At 54.4% G+C, this 1,929-nt stretch overlaps 1 protein-coding gene across 1 annotated transcript in view; it reads right to left on the bottom strand.

Moving 5' to 3' along the window:
- Positions 1–478, bottom strand: part of GPX8 (glutathione peroxidase 8 (putative)) — a 6,349-nt gene extending 5,871 nt beyond the window's left edge. Inside the window, exon 1 of the mRNA XM_006761813.2 lies at positions 413–478. Coding sequence (XP_006761876.1) covers positions 413–478 — 66 coding nt within the window. The remainder of the gene's footprint in view (positions 1–412) is intronic.
- Between the last annotated feature and the right edge of the window lie 1,451 nt (positions 479–1,929).

Raw genomic sequence — 1,929 nt, 5'->3', positions numbered from 1 at the left:
CGGCCTCCCACTGTCCACACCCCACATGAGACGCGGGCGCGTTCGTCACAATGGACGGGCCTGTGTGATACGTCACTGTGACCCCAGCCACGTGGGCAGCGGGTTCAGTCTTGGGTTGTAGATGCCGTGGGTCTGACACACGTGGAGTGACAAGCATCCGCCATGACAGTGTCTTGTACGTCACCCATCCCTCCCGCCCTCCTCCCACCCCTGCAGACCCCTCACTGTCTCCATGGTTTGCTTTCGCTAGAACGGCATGTAGTTGGAATCCTGCAGCCGTAACTGTGCAGAGTGGCTTCCTGCACTTGTGCGTATTGAGGGCGCCTCCGTGTCCGCCCAGGGCTCGCTCGCTGTGCTGAGCACGGAAATGATATCCCATCGCCTGGATGGATCGCGTCCATCATCCACCCACCTGCTCAAGCACGTCCTTGTTGCTTCCGAGTTTGGGAAACTCTGAGTAACGGACCTGTTTGTCCATCGCATTGACCCTGCCTCCTCTTTGCCACCCCGCCCTGTCCTCATTCCTACAGTCCCTGGCCAGCCGTGACGTCGGATGGTGCCAGCCCCTCACCTTGGCTCTCCTCACTCAGGGTTGTGTTGACCATTCTGGCACTTTTCCCTCCAGATAAACCTCAGAATCTGTTTGTCCATAAAAAAAACTTACCGGGATGGCGTTGAGTCTTTAAATCAACATGGAGAGGACTGCCATCTTGACAGTATTGGATCTTCTCATCCACGCACGTGCACTGCCGATTTATTTAATTTTCTTTGATGAGAGTTTCGTCATTTCCTCACATAGTCATTGCACACGTTTTGTTAGATTTCTACCCGTGTTTCCTCTTTGGGGGGATCAATGAGAACGTTTCAGATGGACTCTGAACAACTTTCAAACATGCGACACGGTAAACACACCCGTATGATTTTCTAATGTCACACCCGGAAGTTTTCTTGAGTTTTGTAGAACCGTTGCTGGCAGAGCCTGGTGCCGAGCAGCCCCGCCGCTGCCACGCCTGCAGGTGCCCCGGTGGAGGGAGCATCGCGGGATCACGCTTTGCTCACTGCGGTTGAGGGGCCCGCGGGGCGCCGGGGTGGGCTCAGTTCCTGTAGATCGTGTTGTTCTCAGCCGAGAGATGAGAGGGCTGTGGCCTGTGGTCTGACGTCGCTGGGTGTTTTGATGAGAATTGAAACTGAACCCCCGATACGGTCCCGACCTCAGGGAGTCCCGGGGGGCCGCCGCCCGGAGCAGCTCTGTGTGCTGGGCTGGAGCAGCGAGAAGGGCCAGAGGCAATGGATCCGTGTTCACTGACGGGCCTCCGAGTCGGCTCAGGCCCACGGCGGTGCTGACGTGGCGGACGGAATCGCACACGTGTCTTCGGCTTCACAACCTCATGTGACGGGAATGCCCAGCGCGTGAGGTGGCATCCCGTGGCTCCCCACAAGATCCGCTGTTGCCCTCAGCCTGGCCCCGAGTCTCTGTCTGAGGCCAGGCCATTGGGCTCGCGTAGGAAGCGTGGGTTTAAACTAACACGCGGTCGTCTTTGTTTCTCCCTCTGCAACCGAACCTCCGTTTCATCGAGACGACCACTGTCTTTATTTATTTATTTCTATTTATTTTTAAATATATTTTATTGGTTTTTTACAGAGAGGAAGGGAGAGAGAGATAGAGAGTTAGAAACATCTGGCTCAGTAGGTGGGTTGGATTCCTGGTCAGGGCATATGCCAGGGTTGCAGGCTCAATTTCTAGTAGGGGGTGTGCAGGAGGCAGCTGATTGATGTTCTGCTCTCACAGTGATGTTTTTCTCTCCCTTTCTTCCCCCTCTGCTCTCACAGTGATGTTTTTCTCTCCCTTTCTTCCCCCTCCTTTCCTCTGGCTCTAAAATTCAATAAAAAATCTTTAAAAACATAAACCTTTTTGTTAGGATACTTGGG

Source organism: Myotis davidii, unplaced genomic scaffold (genome assembly GCF_000327345.1).
Source record: "Myotis davidii unplaced genomic scaffold, ASM32734v1 scaffold496, whole genome shotgun sequence".
NCBI lineage: Eukaryota > Metazoa > Chordata > Mammalia > Chiroptera > Vespertilionidae > Myotis > Myotis davidii.
This window is presented reverse-complemented; position numbering and strand designations above follow the sequence as displayed.